This window comes from Ranitomeya imitator, chromosome 4 (genome assembly GCF_032444005.1).
Source record: "Ranitomeya imitator isolate aRanImi1 chromosome 4, aRanImi1.pri, whole genome shotgun sequence".
NCBI classification, from domain to species: Eukaryota; Metazoa; Chordata; class Amphibia; order Anura; family Dendrobatidae; genus Ranitomeya; species Ranitomeya imitator.
In genome coordinates this window covers 508944114-508961159 of record NC_091285.1, presented here as the reverse complement: position 1 = coordinate 508961159, position 17046 = coordinate 508944114, and the positions used below count along the sequence as shown (strand labels likewise).

General features: G+C 47.4%; 1 protein-coding gene across 1 annotated transcript in view; it reads left to right on the top strand.

Moving 5' to 3' along the window:
• The first annotated feature begins 1116 nt into the window (after window positions 1-1116).
• Window positions 1117-17046, top strand: part of LOC138676597 (nicotinamide riboside kinase 2-like) — a 25059-nt gene continuing 9129 nt past the window's right edge. The window contains exons 1-7 of the mRNA XM_069766063.1: window positions 1117-1366; window positions 8841-8931; window positions 9518-9563; window positions 9699-9882; window positions 11832-11903; window positions 15776-15882; window positions 15969-16048. Coding sequence (XP_069622164.1) covers window positions 1341-1366; window positions 8841-8931; window positions 9518-9563; window positions 9699-9882; window positions 11832-11903; window positions 15776-15882; window positions 15969-16048 — 606 coding nt within the window. The 5' untranslated portion in view covers window positions 1117-1340. The remainder of the gene's footprint in view (window positions 1367-8840; window positions 8932-9517; window positions 9564-9698; window positions 9883-11831; window positions 11904-15775; window positions 15883-15968; window positions 16049-17046) is intronic.

Below are 17046 nucleotides of genomic sequence, written 5' to 3'. Positions count from 1 at the left end.
CCAGTGTACACCATGGGTTCCTGTGCTGCACACTGTATTACCGCACTGTGTACACTATGGGTTCCTGTGCTGCACACTGTATTACCGCACTGTGTACACTATGGGTTCCTGGCAGCACACTGTATTACCGCACTGTGTACACTATGGGTTGCTGTGCCGCACACTGTATTACCGCACGGTGTACACTATGGGTTCCTGTGCTGCACACTGTATTTCCGCCCAGTGTACACCATGGGTTCCTGTGCCGCACACTGTATTACCGCACTGTGTACACTATGGGTTCCTGTGCTGCACACTGTATTTCCGCCCAGTGTACACTATGGGTTCCTGTGCCGCACACTGTACACTATGGGTTCCTGTGCCGCACACTGTGTACACTATGGGTTCCTGGCAGCACACTGTATTACCGCACTGTGTACACTATGGGTTCCTGTGCCGCACACTGTATTACCGCACGGTGTACACTATGGGTTCCTGTGCTGCACACTGTATTTCCGCCCAGTGTACACCATGGGTTCCTGTGCCGCACACTGTATTTCCGCCCAGTGTACAGTATGGGTTCCTGTGCCGCACACTGTACACTATGGGTTCCTGTGCCGCACACTGTACACTATGGGTTCCTGTGCCGCACACTGTGTACACTATGGGTTCCTGTGCCGCACACTGTGTACACTATGGGTTCCTGTGCCGCACACTGTGTACACTATGGGTTCCTGTGCCGCACACTGTGTACACTATGGGTTCCTGTGCCGCACACTGTGTACACTATGGGTTCCTGTGCCGCACACTGTGTACACTATGGGTTCCTGGCAGCACACTGTATTACCGCACTGTGTACACTCTGGGTTCCTGTGCCGCACATTATTACCGCACAGTGTACACTATGGGTTCCTGTGCCGCACACTGTGTACACTCTGGGTTCCTGTGCCGCACACTATTACCGCACTGTCTGTCCATGCACATCCCTGTATTATCACCGCGTGTCACCTCTTGCCTGTTGTGCCGGAGATTATTACCAGCACTCACTCTTCCAACATCTCTGTGCTGTTCGGCTAAATGATGACGTCACGCTGGCCCGCCCACATCCCACTGTGTGACCAATGGCGGAGCAGACGCACCTGACGCGCCCTCTGTGCTGCCCCGGCTCGTCCTTTCGCGACTCTCCCCAGTGTGTGACAGGCCGAGCTCTGCGCTGCTCTTTTCAGAATGGAGGCTTTTTTAAGTAGTTGACGGTGACTTCGTCTCCTTCTGCTCTCTGCGTTTCTCTAGGGTTTTTACTACTTTCCATCTTTTTGTAGTATTTTTTCCCCAGTGTGGATTGTGGTGACTAGAGACACGCCATGAAGATTATCGTGGGCATTGGCGGGTGAGTTACTGCGCATGCGCGAAATCCTAGAGTCTCTGCAACAGCTGCTGCTTGCTTTTGTAGGCGAACTATAAGGCCCAGCATGCTGCTGTCTGCGGGGATTGGTTTGCACGTGGGAGCACTGTGCTCCTTCTCTGAGTGATCACCATGTGGCCATGTAGGGCTGATGCAATCCCTGTGTGGGATCATGGGCTCCATCACTATTGGATCAGGGGTCTCCAGGCTATCACTTTCCATCTGATGCAAAACTACAGGGTGTCGGGCATGCTGGGAGTTGTAGTACTGTGAATGTTGGTGGTCCCCACGTTACAGAGTGGCTGCTTGTTGTTAGGACGACCCTCATGTGATTGCACTTGTGCGCTGTGACGTTACAGCAGCGGTATCGGGGGCTGTTATACCCGGGGGTCTGTATGGGGCAGGAATGGTCTTTACACGGCAGACTTCTCCTATATCTTACTATTAATACAGAAAATGAACGTATCTGACATGTAGCCGTGCGAGCTGTGGTGCGGGCTCTCTTCCCTTCCCTCCTTTTTTCTTAGCGCGTTTTTACTGTAATGACAGTTTGTAATTCCTGTTTCCCGCACATAATCCGGCAATGATATTTCTGGATCATATGTACAATACACTGTCACATCCTGTACTATCCAAATACTGACTTTATAACCAGGCTGCAGAGCGATCGGTCCCTGTATTGTCCTGTGCTATCTGTATCCAGGCTCCAGAGCGATCGGTCCCTGTATTGTCCTGTGCTCTCTGTATCCAGGCTGCAGAGCGATCGGTCCCTGTATTGTCCTGTGCTATCTGTATCCAGGCTGCAGAGCGATCGGTCCCTGTAGTGTCCTGTGCTCTCTGTATCCAGGCTGCAGAGCGATCGGTCCCTGTATTGTCCTGTGCTATCTGTATCCAGGCTGCAGAGCGATCGGTCCCTGTAGTTTCCTGTGCTATCTGTATCCAGGCTGCAGAGCGATCGGTCCCTGTAGTGTCCTGTGCTATCTGTATCCAGGCTCCAGAGCGATCGGTCCCTGTATTGTCCTGTGCTCTCTGTATCCAGGCTCCAGAGCGATCGGTCCCTGTATTGTCCTGTGCTCTCTGTATCCAGGCTCCAGAGCGATCGGTCCCTGTTATTGTCCTGTGCTCTCTGTATCCAGGCTGCAGAGCGATCGGTCCCTGTATTGTCCTGTGCTATCTGTATCCAGGCTCCAGAGCGATCGGTCCCTGTATTGTCCTGTGCTATCTGTATCCAGGCTCCAGAGCGATCGGTCCCTGTATTGTCCTGTGCTATCTGTATCCAGGCTGCAGAGCGATCGGTCCCTGTATTGTCCTGTGCTATCTGTATCCAGGCTGCAGAGCGATCGGTCCCTGTATTGTCCTGTGCTCTCTGTATCCAGGCTCCAGAGCGATCGGTCCCTGTAGTGTCCTGTGCTCTCTGTATCCAGGCTGCAGAGCGATCGGTCCCTGTATTGTCCTGTGCTATCTGTATCCAGGCTGCAGAGCGATCGGTCCCTGTATTGTCCTGTGCTATCTGTATCCAGGCTGCAGAGCGATCGGTCCCTGTAGTTTCCTGTGCTATCTGTATCCAGGCTGCAGAGCGATCGGTCCCTGTATTGTCCTGTGCTATCTGTATCCAGGCTGCAGAGCGATCGGTCCCTGTATTGTCCTGTGCTATCTGTATCCAGGCTGCAGAGCGATCGGTCCCTGTAGTGTCCTGTGCTATCTGTATCCAGGCTCCAGAGCGATCGGTCCCTGTAGTGTCCTGTGCTATCTGTATCCAGGCTGCAGAGCGATCGGTCCCTGTATTGTCCTGTGCTATCTGTATCCAGGCTGCAGAGCGATCGGTCCCTGTATTGTCCTGTGCTATCTGTATCCAGGCTCCAGAGCGATCGGTCCCTGTATTGTCCTGTGCTATCTGTATCCAGGCTCCAGAGCGATCGGTCCCTGTATTGTCCTGTGCTATCTGTATCCAGGCTGCAGAGCGATCGGTCCCTGTATTGTCCTGTGCTATCTGTATCCAGGCTGCAGAGCGATCGGTCCCTGTATTGTCCTGTGCTATCTGTACCCAGGCTGCAGAGCGATCGGTCCCTGTATTGTCCTGTGCGATCTGTATCCAGGCTGCAGAGCGATCGGTCCCTGTATTGTCCTGTGCTATCTGTATCCAGGCTGCAGAGCGATCGGTCCCTGTATTGTCCTGTGCTATCTGTACCCAGGCTGCAGAGCGATCGGTCCCTGTATTGTCCTGTGCTATCTGTATCCAGGCTGCAGAGCGATCGGTCCCTGTATTGTCCTGTGCCATCTGTATCCAGGCTGCAGAGCGATCGGTCCCTGTATTGTCCTGTGTCATCTGTATCCAGGCTGCAGAGCGATCGGTCCCTGTATTGTCCTGTGCTATCTGTACCCAGGCTGCAGAGCGATCGGTCCCTGTAGTGTCCTGTGCTATCTGTATCCAGGCTGCATAGCGATCGGTCCCTGTATTGTCCTGTGCTATCTGTATCCAGGCTGCAGAGCGATCGGTCCCTGTAGTGTCCTGTGCTATCTGTATCCAGGCTGCAGAGCGATCGGTCCCTGTATTGTCCTGTGCTCTCTGTATCCAGGCTGCAGAGCGATCGGTCCCTGTATTGTCCTGTGCTATCTGTATCCAGGCTCCAGAGCGATCGGTCCCTGTATTGTCCTGTGCTATCTGTATCCAGGCTCCAGAGCGATCGGTCCCTGTATTGTCCTGTGCTATCTGTATCCAGGCTCCAGAGCGATCGGTCCCTGTATTGTCCTGTGCTATCTGTATCCAGGCTGCAGAGCGATCGGTCCCTGTAGTGTCCTGTGCTATCTGTATCCAGGCTGCAGAGCGATCGGTCCCTGTATTGTCCTGTGCTCTCTGTATCCAGGCTGCAGAGCGATCGGTCCCTGTAGTGTCCTGTGCTATCTGTATCCAGGCTGCAGAGCGATCGGTCCCTGTATTGTCCTGTGCTATCTGTACCCAGGCTGCAGAGCGATCGGTCTCTGTATCCAGGCTGCAGAGCGATCGGTCCCTGTAGTGTCCTGTGCTATCTGTATCCAGGCTCCAGAGCGATCGGTCCCTGTAGTGTCCTGTGCTATCTGTATCCAGGCTGCAGAGCGATCGGTCCCTGTAGTGTCCTGTGCTATCTGTATCCAGGCTGCAGAGCGATCGGTCCCTGTAGTGTCCTGTGCTATCTGTATCCAGGCTGCAGAGCGATCGGTCCCTGTAGTGTCCTGTGCTATCTGTACCCAGGCTGCAGAGCGATCGGTCTCTGTAGTGTCCTGTGCTATCTGTATCCAGGCTGCAGAGCGATCGGTCCCTGTATTGTCCTGTGCGATCTGTATCCAGGCTGCAGAGCGATCGGTCCCTGTAGTGTCCTGTGCTATCTGTATCCAGGCTGCAGAGCGATCGGTCCCTGTATTGTCCTGTGCTATCTGTATCCAGGCTGCAGAGCGATCGGTCCCTGTAGTGTCCTGTGCTATCTGTATCCAGGCTGCAGAGCGATTGGTCCCTGTAGTGTCCTGTGCTATCTGTATCCAGGCTGCAGAGCGATCGGTCCCTGTATTGTCCTGTGCTATCTGTACCCAGGCTGCAGAGCGATCGGTCTCTGTATCCAGGCTGCAGAGCGATCGGTCCCTGTAGTGTCCTGTGCTATCTGTATCCAGGCTGCAGAGCGATCGGTCCCTGTATTGTCCTGTGCTCTCTGTATCCAGGCTGCAGAGCGATCGGTCCCTGTATTGTCCTGTGCTATCTGTATCCAGGCTGCAGAGCGATCGGTCCCTGTATTGTCCTGTGCTCTCTGTATCCAGGCTCCAGAGCGATCGGTCCCTGTAGTGTCCTGTGCTCTCTGTATCCAGGCTGCAGAGCGATCGGTCCCTGTAGTGTCCTGTGCTCTCTGTATCCAGGCTGCAGAGCGATCGGTCCCTGTAGTGTCCTGTGCTATCTGTATCCAGGCTGCAGAGCGATCGGTCCCTGTTATTGTCCTGTGCTATCTGTATCCAGGCTGCAGAGCGATCGGTCCCTGTATTGTCCTGTGCTCTCTGTATCCAGGCTGCAGAGCGATCGGTCCCTGTATTGTCCTGTGCTCTCTGTATCCAGGCTGCAGAGCGATCGGTCCCTGTATTGTCCTGTGCTCTCTGTATCCAGGCTCCAGAGCGATCGGTCCCTGTAGTGTCCTGTGCTCTCTGTATCCAGGCTGCAGAGCGATCGGTCCCTGTAGTGTCCTGTGCTATCTGTATCCAGGCTGCAGAGCGATCGGTCCCTGTATTGTCCTGTGCTATCTGTATCCAGGCTGCAGAGCGATCGGTCCCTGTAGTTTCCTGTGCTATCTGTATCCAGGCTGCAGAGCGATCGGTCCCTGTATTGTCCTGTGCTATCTGTATCCAGGCTGCAGAGCGATCGGTCCCTGTATTGTCCTGTGCTCTCTGTATCCAGGCTGCAGAGCGATCGGTCCCTGTAGTGTCCTGTGCTATCTGTATCCAGGCTGCAGAGCGATCGGTCCCTGTTATTGTCCTGTGCTATCTGTATCCAGGCTGCAGAGCGATCGGTCCCTGTATTGTCCTGTGCTCTCTGTATCCAGGCTGCAGAGCGATCGGTCCCTGTATTGTCCTGTGCTATCTGTATCCAGGCTGCAGAGCGATCGGTCCCTGTATTGTCCTGTGCTCTCTGTATCCAGGCTCCAGAGCGATCGGTCCCTGTAGTGTCCTGTGCTCTCTGTATCCAGGCTGCAGAGCGATCGGTCCCTGTAGTGTCCTGTGCTATCTGTATCCAGGCTCCAGAGCGATCGGTCCCTGTTATTGTCCTGTGCTCTCTGTATCCAGGCTGCAGAGCGATCGGTCCCTGTATTGTCCTGTGCTATCTGTATCCAGGCTCCAGAGCGATCGGTCCCTGTATTGTCCTGTGCTATCTGTATCCAGGCTCCAGAGCGATCGGTCCCTGTATTGTCCTGTGCTATCTGTATCCAGGCTGCAGAGCGATCGGTCCCTGTATTGTCCTGTGCTATCTGTATCCAGGCTGCAGAGCGATCGGTCCCTGTATTGTCCTGTGCTATCTGTATCCAGGCTGCAGAGCGATCGGTCCCTGTAGTTTCCTGTGCTATCTGTATCCAGGCTGCAGAGCGATCGGTCCCTGTATTGTCCTGTGCTATCTGTATCCAGGCTGCAGAGCGATCGGTCCCTGTATTGTCCTGTGCTATCTGTATCCAGGCTGCAGAGCGATCGGTCCCTGTAGTGTCCTGTGCTATCTGTATCCAGGCTCCAGAGCGATCGGTCCCTGTAGTGTCCTGTGCTATCTGTATCCAGGCTGCAGAGCGATCGGTCCCTGTATTGTCCTGTGCTATCTGTATCCAGGCTGCAGAGCGATCGGTCCCTGTATTGTCCTGTGCTATCTGTATCCAGGCTCCAGAGCGATCGGTCCCTGTATTGTCCTGTGCTATCTGTATCCAGGCTCCAGAGCGATCGGTCCCTGTATTGTCCTGTGCTATCTGTATCCAGGCTGCAGAGCGATCGGTCCCTGTATTGTCCTGTGCTATCTGTATCCAGGCTGCAGAGCGATCGGTCCCTGTATTGTCCTGTGCTATCTGTACCCAGGCTGCAGAGCGATCGGTCCCTGTATTGTCCTGTGCGATCTGTATCCAGGCTGCAGAGCGATCGGTCCCTGTATTGTCCTGTGCTATCTGTATCCAGGCTGCAGAGCGATCGGTCCCTGTATTGTCCTGTGCTATCTGTACCCAGGCTGCAGAGCGATCGGTCCCTGTATTGTCCTGTGCTATCTGTATCCAGGCTGCAGAGCGATCGGTCCCTGTATTGTCCTGTGCCATCTGTATCCAGGCTGCAGAGCGATCGGTCCCTGTATTGTCCTGTGTCATCTGTATCCAGGCTGCAGAGCGATCGGTCCCTGTATTGTCCTGTGCTATCTGTACCCAGGCTGCAGAGCGATCGGTCCCTGTAGTGTCCTGTGCTATCTGTATCCAGGCTGCATAGCGATCGGTCCCTGTATTGTCCTGTGCTATCTGTATCCAGGCTGCAGAGCGATCGGTCCCTGTAGTGTCCTGTGCTATCTGTATCCAGGCTGCAGAGCGATCGGTCCCTGTAGTGTCCTGTGCTCTCTGTATCCAGGCTGCAGAGCGATCGGTCCCTGTAGTGTCCTGTGCTATCTGTATCCAGGCTGCAGAGCGATCGGTCCCTGTATTGTCCTGTGCTCTCTGTATCCAGGCTGCAGAGCGATCGGTCCCTGTAGTGTCCTGTGCTATCTGTATCCAGGCTGCAGAGCGATCGGTCCCTGTATTGTCCTGTGCTCTCTGTATCCAGGCTGCAGAGCGATCGGTCCCTGTAGTGTCCTGTGCTCTCTGTATCCAGGCTGCAGAGCGATCGGTCCCTGTAGTGTCCTGTGCTCTCTGTATCCAGGCTGCAGAGCGATCGGTCCCTGTAGTGTCCTGTGCGATCTGTATCCAGGCTGCAGAGCGATCGGTCCCTGTAGTGTCCTGTGCTATCTGTATCCAGGCTGCAGAGCGATCGGTCCCTGTATTGTCCTGTGCGATCTGTATCCAGGCTCCAGAGTGATCAGTCATTGTTTGTTGATTCCTAAGAGGAAACCCAGACAATGGAGTCTCCACTGCCAAGTCTCTCAATGTCATGTTCTTTACCAGACCCAGGTTGAAGTGCATGCCCTCCATAAAAACCAGCACGTTTTGAATGCGACGGCTTCCTTATTCACATTATATACAAGGGCTAAATGCAGTCCGGCATTCACTTCATTTTTTTGCGTAGATATTATACTTTTTTTTTTTTTTAATAGAACATCTAACATTTGCTGTTTTTTCTGTATGCTGGATCCGTTACCTTTCTGGGACAGCGTGTCTGTGCACTTAGCTGAATGTATACCCTTGGAAAGACTTTGTTTCCATAGGCGCCAGTGCGCACGGTTTCTGTACGGAGGGCGTGCGCTGCATAGACTTTACTGGACGTGCCGTATCCGTGTTTGGACAGTGGGTGCTTTTGGTGCACAGACGCCACAGCATTCATCCAGACCTTGGAGACTGTTCCCCAGATGAGCCTTATAAGCATCCGATTAGGATGTATCCGGGCTGTTTCCTCTTTGTATAGTAATACATTTGTCATGTTCATATGCCAGGAATTATCATACAATATACAGTATAACATGTCCTCTGTGAAGAAGTAAAGTCCCACCTGGACCTCCTGCGTACTGATCTTGGATCACATTTTCACCTTGATTCGGCAGAACGGGGTGGGTGTGAGGGTCCAGGCCTGAATTTCTAAACAAAGACTGTTCTGTATCAACGTTACAGGGACCCCCGGTATCCACTGGTGGGGGATATGTACAGGACATCCATTCCCCATTCATGGCCAATAAGTAATCGTAGCATCTTCTTTGGTCCGTGTTCTGTAATCGCACGCCTTATAGACAGCAGATGGATGTCCTGTGCCAGTCGCTCCATATTCCTCATCTCCCCTCTTGTTTCAGCGTAACCAACGGTGGGAAGACGACTCTGACTAACAGGCTCATAAAGTCTCTGCCCAACTGCTGTGTTGTACATCAAGATGACTTCTTCAAGGTAGATATTCCCCTGTAATTCGTGTGATACATATTTTTATAAGGAAATTGTAGTTACATTGTATTATTTGTAGCCTTATGTGACTTTGTGATACGTTAGTGCCTCCCTACAGTTAGCACTGGGCATTTAGGTAACTGTTCCACATACAGTAGTCATTATAGGTGGTCAAGCATAAAAGGTCCTGCCCTGCTATGTCAGATTTAAAAGGCAATATCCACAGGTTTGTGCAGTGAAAATAGGTGGTGCTCTGTGTAATCCTAGAGAATCCACTAAATCCTTCTAGAGGAGAAGTGTGTCCTCTGCACTCGCCACGTGAATCTCCAGCCAAGATTTCCATCTATTTACCTAAGGTGCATGCAGGAAATATACGGGAGCCGAACGTGGACATAGTGGCACGTATTATTTAGCGCTGCTACTCCTTAGTTTTTCTACTTTTTAGGCTTTAGACACATTAGCCGCCTAGAGGTGTAATATCTGTGTTGCTGGGGATGGAGCAGTCACCTTGTACGTTCCGTCAGTCTGCTGTGTGTTGCGCCTTCACATGGACAATGCTCTTGTATATTTTTCTTTTTGATCACTGTTTCAGCCTCAGGACCAGATCAAGATTGAAGATGGATTTAAACAGTATGATGGTAAGATGGTGCCGGCCGCTCCGCCACCTTTACTTTACTGGTGACGGTGGATGCTGTTACTGGCAAATACATGAGAATGGAGTCACCCTGGAATAGGCGCGCATCCTAAAAAAAATGTGTTTGACTCCTTTCTAGTGATAAGTGCTTTGGATATTGAAGCCATGGTTGAAACCATAACAGCCTGGATAAAGGATCCTGTGAAGTTTGAGCGATCGCACGGCGTTAATAATGTTCCGGACAGCGAGACCTCTCCAGGAATTGAGGAGCAGGAGCCTTGTCATATTCTGGTCGTGGAAGGTTTTCTTCTCTACACCTATGAGTAGGTTTGTTTTTATGATGTTCGAGATGCCCATGTGATGGAGACAGAGCCGCCATATATAAATCCAGCCAGCCGATGAGTGATCTGCTGAGACGAGGTGTGCTCGTAGGTCATACGGTATAATAGTGTCCCGTACATGGCCCCCGTGTGGCATCGGATTTACCCCATTATGGACCCATGGATTATAGATTCTCATTCTGGATCATTTGTGAATGCCACCTTATACATTCACTTATGCAAATATATGGCGGTATTTCCACGGTTATCAAGAACAATACTTTTAGGGCTCGCTCACATGAACTAATATATTGGACGAGCGCTATGTGATGTTTTATCGGATAGCATTTGGACTAATGTACTGTAAGGCAGTGGAGATCTGCATTATTTTTCTTGCTGAGTGGCTCCACAAATCGGATCGCACGCGGCCATTCAAGTCTATCGGTGGGTGTAAAACATTGGATTGGAGACATTTTGTCCTCAATCTTCTTGTCACCTCTGCTACAATTATCTGTTGGGAGCCAATCGGATCACTCTAAGCTCATACTGATCAGACTCTGATCTGAGTGTCATTTACATAATCGTCCCAATTTGCTCAATGGAGAGAATATATGCTCATGTGATCCTGGCCCTATATCCAAAAAAAAAAATGTTTCTGATAACTGTATGTGCAGTCTTAAGGGATAGTATGGTTCTTATGGGCTGTGTCACTGTATTGTAGACCTCCATAAGACAAAATACAAAATTACCTGCTCAAAAAATACCAAAATAGGAGGACCATAAGGTAACCAAAGAAAATGTAGGGTCAAACAAAATCCTCCAGAGTGGACTCTCATAGAAAATAATTTTATTGAAGTACAAAATTTGAATTAAAAATTGGAAATTCAACTCAACCACAAAAATGATGAGAAAAAGCGCAAACACTGTACATGATAATGATATGGTACATAATGTGCAACAATACAAATTATGCAGAATAGCGAACATCAAGTAATAATCCGACAGACAGTTTAAAGAGATATAGAAAAATTTGACAATATAAATTTAGTAAAGGTGAGTATAATATCATCAATACTAGTCATAGAAATAATATGGCCGCTCAAGAATATGGTGTGAAGATTAGGTAAAGTGCATAGTGCAAACAATTTTCAATGAAATATATAGAGAGGGATAAATTAATCCAGTATCTAATTGCATATGAAATCTGTCCGTTTTTCATCTGAAGGCTAAGAATATAAAGAAAAAAATCTTATTTTAATTATTGAAGCAGTGTAGTAGGATCAGTGAGATCCAAAGCCTTCAAAGGAAAAACAGCATAATGTGCACACCATGACCTGAAATGGTTAAATAGACCGCAGTAGCAGCAACTGAAAGTATCAAAGGTAATCAAGATACAACCTGTCTGACGTCACGTACCAGTGTACCCCTTAACGCGTGTTTCGATATTCAATCTTAGATGGGGTGCATGTGCATTATATTGCCAAATTTTTCTATATCTCTTTAACTGTGTCGGATTATTACTTGGTGTTCGCTATTCTGCATAATTTGTATTGTTGCACTTTATGAACCATATCATTATCATGTACAGTGTTTGCGCTTTTTCTCATCATTTTTGTGGTTGAGTTGCATTTCCTATTTTTAATTCAAATGATGTACTTTAATAAAATTATTTTCTATGAGAGTCCACTCTGGAGGATGTTGTTTGTCCCTACATCTCCATAAGACAAAGTTCCTAAAGCTATGGATCTGCTCTCCGAGGGTTGGGCATAGAAGGACCCAGGATCAAAAATCTATTAATATAAAATAGCCAACTACGGTACTTGAAGTAACAATTTGTAGCTCTCGCGTGCCTGAGTGTAAAATCAGTTTTTTATTTATTTCTATCCTCGTGCGGTGTAATATAATTTTCATAGTTTATCAATCTTAGTAATATTTTATTTTTTACGTTGCAGACCACTGATTGAGTTATTTACACACCGTTATTTCATCTCGATACCCTACGATGAATGCAAGAGGAGAAGGAGGTACGAAGTCTTTGTGTTTACAGGAATCTCTCTTGTATTAGATGTTTCTTTTTCCCTTTTTTTTGAACCTGTAGGCTCTTACATTGCCAGAGCTGCAGTAATTCGTTATGTCAGGGAGGGCGACCCAATGTCCTCTGCCATCTCACGTCCATTAATGTTATTAATAGATTATTATTAAAGCAGCAATCACGGGACGGTGCTCTAAATATGGACGGGACTTGGTGATAAATTCTCGGGGCGTAAATGGACAGCAGATTTAACAAAAGTAAAATATGTTAGGAATAATCTACATTTAAAATTGTGGGCATAAAAATAAAAGTTTGAATGCAAGTTCTTAATGATCATTGTGTTTCATTAGCAAGCAGTGCTAACAGGTTTGTGGTTGGCATGCACGGGGTTAATGGCAGGAAGCGGCATGGCGCTATATCACAGGAGACAGCTGTTGGCGGGCAGGAGGGTGAGGCTGTGTGCTGTCAGCATTCTATAGCCGTGCCCCCGGCTCTGGGTACAGGGCTGCTGGCAGGGACTGGGCTCAGCATGTGTCATGTGCTGCCAGTGGGGGCTTATGTGGAGTACTGGGGTCACGAGCCATCCCCTTCACTGATCAATTCATATATAAATAGCCAGCTATTACCTTGAAGTTGTCTTTTTTTATGTAGATTTTTATTTTTCACTGTCCTATGAACATCACGCTTATTTAAATATATTGCTACATAAATCATATTTTTTTTTTATATAATTTTCTTCATTTTGTTAAACATTGCATGACTTTACATCAGCCCTGATCGTGATATCAGGTCTTGCTTAGTCATTCCACGGGATAGTGTAAAACAATGTGACCGGGTGAACTTTCCTATCTAGAGACATTGTGTTCCAGAATCGTAGAGAACTTGTGAGTTTCCTTATCACCCAAGAAACAGCCTAAATCTTCATAGTTGGATTCTGGGTGTAATCAGCTATAGTGCGGATACGTAACATGAAACGACTGTACAAAGTTCTGCGAAATCAGATAGCTGTCCCAAGAGACACTAGAGATTTGGGAAGCAAGATACTTAAACTATGGGAATTTAGTGTTTTGTCCAATTTCTGTTGAAATTATCAAAGTTTTCCAAGAACAATTACTCAAATTTGATTCAACATACAGTCATGGCCAAAAGTATTCACACCCCTGCAATTCTGTCAGATAATACTCAGTTTCTTCCTGAAAATGATTGCAAACACAAATTATTTGGTATTATTATCTTCATTTAATTTGTCTTAAATGAAAAAACACAAAAAGAATTGTCCTAAAACCAAATTGGATATAATTTCACACCAAACATAAAAAAGGGGGTGGACAAAAGTATTGGCACTGTTTGAAAAATCATGTGATTCTTCTCTAATTTGTGTAATTAACAGCACCTGTAACTTACCTGTGGCACCTAACAGGTGTTGGCAATAACTAAATCACACTTGCAGCCAGTTGACATGGATTAAAGTTGACTCAACCTCTGTCCTGTGTCCTTGTGTGTACCACATTGCGCATGGAGAAAAGAAAGAAGACCAAAGAACTGTCTGAGGACTTGAGAATCCAAATTGTGAGGAAGCATGAGCAATCTCAAGGCTACAAGTCCATCTCCAAAGACCTGAATGTTCCTGTGTCTACCATGCGCAGTGTCATCAAGAAGTTTAAAGCCCATGTCACTGTGGCTAACCTCCCTAGATGTGGACGGAAAAGAAAAATTGACAAGAGATTTCAATGCAAGATTGTGCGGATGTTGGATAAAGAACCTCGACTAACATCCAAACAAGTTCAAGCTGCCCTGCAGTCCAAGGGTACAACAGTGTCAACCAGTACTATCCGTCGGCATCTGAATGAAAAGGGACTGTATGGTAGGAGACCCAGGAAGACCCCACTTCTTACCCCGAGACATAAAAAAGCCAGGCTGGAGTTTGCCAAAACTTACCTGAAAAAGCCTACAACGTTTTAGAAGAATGTTCTCTGGTCAGATGAGACAAAAGTAGAGCTTTTTGGGCAAAGGCATCAACATAGAGTTTACAGGAGAAAAAAAGAGGCATTCAAAGAAAAGAACAGGGTCCCTACAGTCAAACATGGCGGAGGTTCCCTGATGTTTTGGGGTTGCTGTGCTGCCTCTGGCACTGGACTACTTGACCGTGTGCATGGCATTATGAAGTCTGAAGACTACCAACAAATGTTTCAGCATAATGCAGGGCCCAGTGTGAGAAAGCTGGTTATCCCTCAGAGGTCATGGGTCTTCCAGCAGGACAATGACCCAAAACACACTTCAGAAAGCACTAGAAAATGGTTTGAGAGAAAGCACTGGAGACTTCTAAGGTGGCCAGCAATGAGTCCAGACCTGAATCCCATAGAACACCTATGGAGAGATCTAAAAATGGCAGTTTGGAGAAGGCACCCTTCAAATATCAGGGACCAGGAGCAGTTTGCCAAAGAAGAATGGTCTAAAATTCTAGCAGAGCATTGCAAGAAACTCATTGATGGTTACCGGAAGCGGTTGGTCGCAGTTATTTTAGCTAAAGGTTGTGCAACCAAATATTAGGCTGAGGGTGCCAATACTTTTGTCTGGCCTATTTTTGGAGTTTTGTGTGAAATGATCAATGTTTTGCTTTTTGCTTCATTCTCTTATGTGTTTTTTCATTTAAGACAAATTAAATGAAGATAATAATACCAAATAACTTGTGTTTGCAATCATTTTCAGGAAGAAACGGAGTATTATCTGACAGAATTGCAGGGGTGTCAATACATTTGGCCATGACTGTATGTTTTAAATAATTTTAATCTTTTTAGGATTTTTTTTAAATAAAAACCTTTATCTGCTGTAATGGTAATCGATTATTAAATGCTGCTGTCAATCGATGATTTAATAGCAGCAATCAAAGCTATTGTTGAAATTTTCTGCATGATCCTGTTTCTTCCCATAGACTTGTATTGGCGATGGATTGTGACGCATGGCCATCTGTTTCATCCGTCGTGCACTGAATCCCTCAGAAAATAGCGGTCCGTCGTGGAGAGAAAACGTTCAGAGGAACGTTTTTTCTGCACGTCGGAAAATCGGTCAGTGACTGGTCCTGCGCTGTCCGTCGTCGGCTATAATGGAAGCCGAAGGACGCAGGATCCGTCGCTGACCGTCACGTCGCTGGATTCCTGTGTGTATCAGGTTTTTTTCCCTCTGAGCAAGCCCGGAAGGATTTTGAAGTCCCATACCTACACTGGAAAATCTCAGTCGACGCATCCGTCATAACACTGGATGCGTTGCCTCCGTTGATCACTATTTTCTCGCCATCCGTCGGCATGTCTTACCGACGCATTAGGAAGGAACACTGCCGACGGAAGTGTGAAAGAGGCCTTAGAGGCAGATGCTGGCTGCGCACTGGGTGCAGCTCCTGAGCCTGTTGCATACATGCTCGCCTTAACCGTGACGTAAAGTTAGGTCAGTGGCCAAAGAGGTTAAATATTTGCTACCCTTGCCTTCCCATGCATAAAGGTTTAAAGTCACAAACGTGCAACAATGTATCACACTGTATGTAAGAATGGAGATGAAGTTAGATGAAATATAATAAAGGGGTTGATCTCTGAATCCAACCACTAATTTAGGTATGGTGAATGAGTTATTAAAGATTTGTACTTTGCGGAATCCATGAATGCTATCCAGGAGGAGCTTAGGAACAGTTTGGCTGCCCTCTCCGTTGCTACTATTATCTTAGTTATAAAGTGCTTGTCAAGTTCAGCTCATCCTCTGCTCATATCTGTATCCATGTAAGCCAGGGCATGGCGCCATCTCATCTCCATCTCTGTATGTCTGTATTTGTAATACTGTAGCCCTTTCTGATGCCGGATGTTTCATTTGTAACAGCTCCAGAAATTACACAGTTCCAGATCCACCGGGACTCTTTGATGGCCATGTCTGGCCAATGTATGTGAAGCACAAAAATATCATGGAGGAAATGAATGTAATTGTGGGTAAGTGCTTATACTATGTGTTTTTGTATGAATCAAGTAACTGCAAATGGTCATGTGGGGAAAAAAAGTGTTTCTTTTCTTTATAGAACAACTTGATGGAACAAATACAAGAGAAGAATTGTTTAACCGAGTATATGGAGATCTGCTGAATCTGATCAACAGCGAGGTGACTGCCCTATAATCCATCTCCAAGAAGCATCAATACATTTCTGCTCCCTGGGTGACCACAGTTAAAATAGAAAACCTGTCTGGTTTATGTGATCCGCCTCCCTGAGGTCAGAATCAGATAGGCTTTCTATCCTAAGAGCAGTTATTAGACAGCTGATAACTGGACTGTATAACATGACCAGGGCAAGCAGAGATGTTGTAAAAACTGCTATGGATTACAGGACGTAAAGTATAAAATTACAGAACTTTTCTAGTAAAGGCATGCCCCTTTAATAGATGCCCAATTCAAGACTTTGATTATGGTTTGGGGGCTCTTGCTTAGTTCCTGTTGAGCGATCCAAACATCCCTTCGGAAACTGTATTTCAATGCAATGTTAAGTAGAGGTCTCAAAGTTTAATCATTAATTTTATTTAAGTAAATACTAGCAAAATGACTTTATTTGCAGCTTATGTGAAATGCCCTAGTATAATGATGGCTGGACCATACATGATAGATGTAGCTAGTTATAGATAGAGATACACTGCTCAAAAAAAATAAAGGGAACACTTAAACAACAGGATATAACTCCAAGTAAATCAAACTTCTGTGAAATCAAACTGTCCACTTAGGAAGCAACACTGTTTGACAATCAATTTTGCATGCTGTTGGGCAAATGGAATACACAACAGATGGAAATTATTGGCAATTATCAAGACACATTCAATAAAGGAGTGGTTCTGCAGGTGGGGACCACAGACCACATCTCAGTACCAATGCTTTCTGGCTGATGTTTTTGTGCTTTCACACTCGTGGGAGCATGAGACGGACTCTACAACCCACACAAGTAGCTTAGGTAATGCAGCTCATCCAGGATGGCACATCAATGCGAGCTGTGGCAAAAAGGTTTGCTGTGTATGTCAGCGTAGTGTCCAGAGGCTAGAGACGCTACCAGGAAACAGGCCAGTACACCGGGGGGGGGGGGGTTACAGGAGGGCAACAGCGCAGCAGCAGGACCG